At 36.2% G+C, this 2,500-nt stretch overlaps 1 protein-coding gene across 2 annotated transcripts in view; it reads left to right on the top strand.

Moving 5' to 3' along the window:
- Positions 1-2,500, top strand: part of LOC106883773 (protein broad-minded) — a 263,530-nt gene that overhangs the window by 184,917 nt on the left and 76,113 nt on the right. For both annotated transcript variants that reach the window (XM_089351129.1, XM_089351130.1), the window contains exon 21: positions 771-889. In XM_089351129.1, coding sequence (XP_089207255.1) covers positions 771-889 — 119 coding nt within the window. The remainder of the gene's footprint in view (positions 1-770; positions 890-2,500) is intronic.

Raw genomic sequence — 2,500 nt, 5'->3', positions numbered from 1 at the left:
CACTAAATATTTATGAGCAATAAGTAAATCTTTTCCTCATTATTCCAAAATCATTAGTAATAATCAGGCATAACTGTGTGATTAGAAGTTTGCTTCCCAGCCACATGGGCCTGGGTTCAGACCCACTACATGGCACCTTCAGTAAAATGTCTTCTGTTATAACCCTGGACCAACCAAGGCCTTGTGAGTGGACTTGGAAGACAGAAAATGAAAGAAGCCTGTCATATGGTTCAGTGGTTAGAACGTTGAGCTCACAATCATGAGGCAAATGTTTCCTTTACCTTTACAATTAACCAAGATTCCATAGACTTGTCATCTTTTATCTTTTATTTGTTTCAGTTGTTAGACTGCAGACATGGTGGGGCACTGCCTTGAAGAAACTTTAATCAAATGAATCAACCCCAGTCCTTTTTGTTTTCTCTTCTTTTTCATCCTGGTACTTATTCCACCAGTTTCTTTTGCCAAGCTGCTAAGTTACGGAAATGTAAACACACCAACACCAGTTAAGCAGTGGGGAGACAAACACAGACACACACACATATATATGAAAGGCTTCTTCCAGTTTCCATCAACCAAATCCACTCACAAGGCTTTGGTCAGCCTGAGGCTATAGTAGAAGACACTTGCACAAGGTGCAATGTAGTGGGGCTGAACCCAGAACCATGTGGTTTGGGAAGAAAACTTCTTACTACTAAATAAATAATTCCATGTATGTCCCAGTTATATGTTGCTTCTCTTTTTCATCTTGTGATGTTTATGTATTTTGCTAGGATTTATCAAGAATCTCTTAGAAGACACTTGGACAACATTGGAATGTGGCACATCTGATATACCACCCACAACCCCTAAACAGTGGAGCACTGATGTCATTGACAGAACTAGTCACAAGGTATTGATACTAAATTCTTTCTTTTACTTGTTTCTGTCATTTGATTGAGGCCATGCTGGAGCACTGCCTTAAAGGGCTTTTTAGTTGAAGAAATTGACCCCACGACTTATTCTTTGTAAGCCTAGTACTTAATCTATTAGTTTTGGGACATAAGTCGATAAATTAAGTGCCACTGAGACACTGGGTTCAATGTAATCGACCGGTTCCCTTCCCTGAAATTTCAGGCCTTGTGCCTATAGTAGAAAGGATTTGATTGTTCTGGTCTTAACATCATTTGGTAAGAACAGAAGTCATTAGACGACACCCTTTTGTTTGAAATTGGCTATCCTGTTGCAGGTTTAATCTAAGGAATATTGAAATAATACCCATCTTGTCCATTCCACAGAATGAGATTATACTGGAGAGCATCATAAGAGGGATGAGTCTGTGAAACACGTTTAAGGTTGTTATCTTGAACACAAATGAGAATATCATGATTTTCGATGGGATCACCAACCATAATGATGGTTACTTTATTAGAGTGTAAGCAGGAAAACGTACATACACGAAGTTCAAGCGAAATGTAGTCAATATAGGTGCAAAACATACTTTCTGTAGCATAGTTATGCTATAAAAAAATAGAAAGTCACCAATTTAGCAAAAGTTAGTATGCCTCACCAATGTAAGAAAGTACAGAAAGCCAACAATTATTTGGAACATGTACTAAATGTTATAAAATTCATGATTGAATGAATGTCATGATGAAGAAAGTGAAAGTCCAAGAAAATTCAGAAGGCATAATTCAGTTTTACATACAAAAATAATTTATTTTACAATTTTAAAACGAATGTTGAACAAAGTGAATAAAAAGGAAGATGTTGTTTGTCAACTGTATAACATTATAGGCTGTAAAATAAATACTGAGTAATGCAGTAAAAAGGTTGTGTGACGTTGATTCTCACAGTGATTAAGAATACAAGGACTCTTAAAAGAACATTATCTTGAAACTGGTTAGAAGGAGTGGAATAACATTTCTGTAATTATATTGAAAGAGTCGCTGAGGCTTTCTACTTTGCCAAGTTTCTGAATTTGTTATAATAACCAGAATAATATTTTTTTTCAGATATATTTGCAAGTATTGTGAGTGGGGTTAAATCAGGCAAATCTTCATGTTGGTAGCACTTGAGAGTGAACATTGTTGTTTGAAGTCCAGCTGCGAATGAAGTTTCAATATCCATGCATTTCACTGTTGGTGGGAGGGAAAGTTACATACTAAGAGACACACACACATACATTAACGCACACATGAAGCCTATCTCTGTCCCTGTGTGTGTCTGTCTCTGTCTTTAGATGCACATGTGTGTGTATCAGTCATCACAAAAATGTATGTACACTGACAGACACATACACTGTCACACACATATTTGTCGATCATTGAACATGAGAACACATGCATATAGAAAATGTGACATCATCGTCACTGTAGTGGTGATATAAAATGTCGATAGGTGACTAAAAGGAAAAAGATAATGTTAAATTTTTGTAATGTAAATATGTGAATGAAAATAGAGTTTAGTTGGTAGCCAAAAGCTTACTGAATCTTTTGTTACCCCTTATATGAAAATCAGCAAC

The sequence above is a fragment of the Octopus bimaculoides genome, chromosome 4 (assembly GCF_046866305.1).
Source record: "Octopus bimaculoides isolate indiv1 chromosome 4, ASM4686630v1, whole genome shotgun sequence".
Classification (NCBI taxonomy): Eukaryota; Metazoa; Mollusca; class Cephalopoda; order Octopoda; family Octopodidae; genus Octopus; species Octopus bimaculoides.
This window is presented reverse-complemented; position numbering and strand designations above follow the sequence as displayed.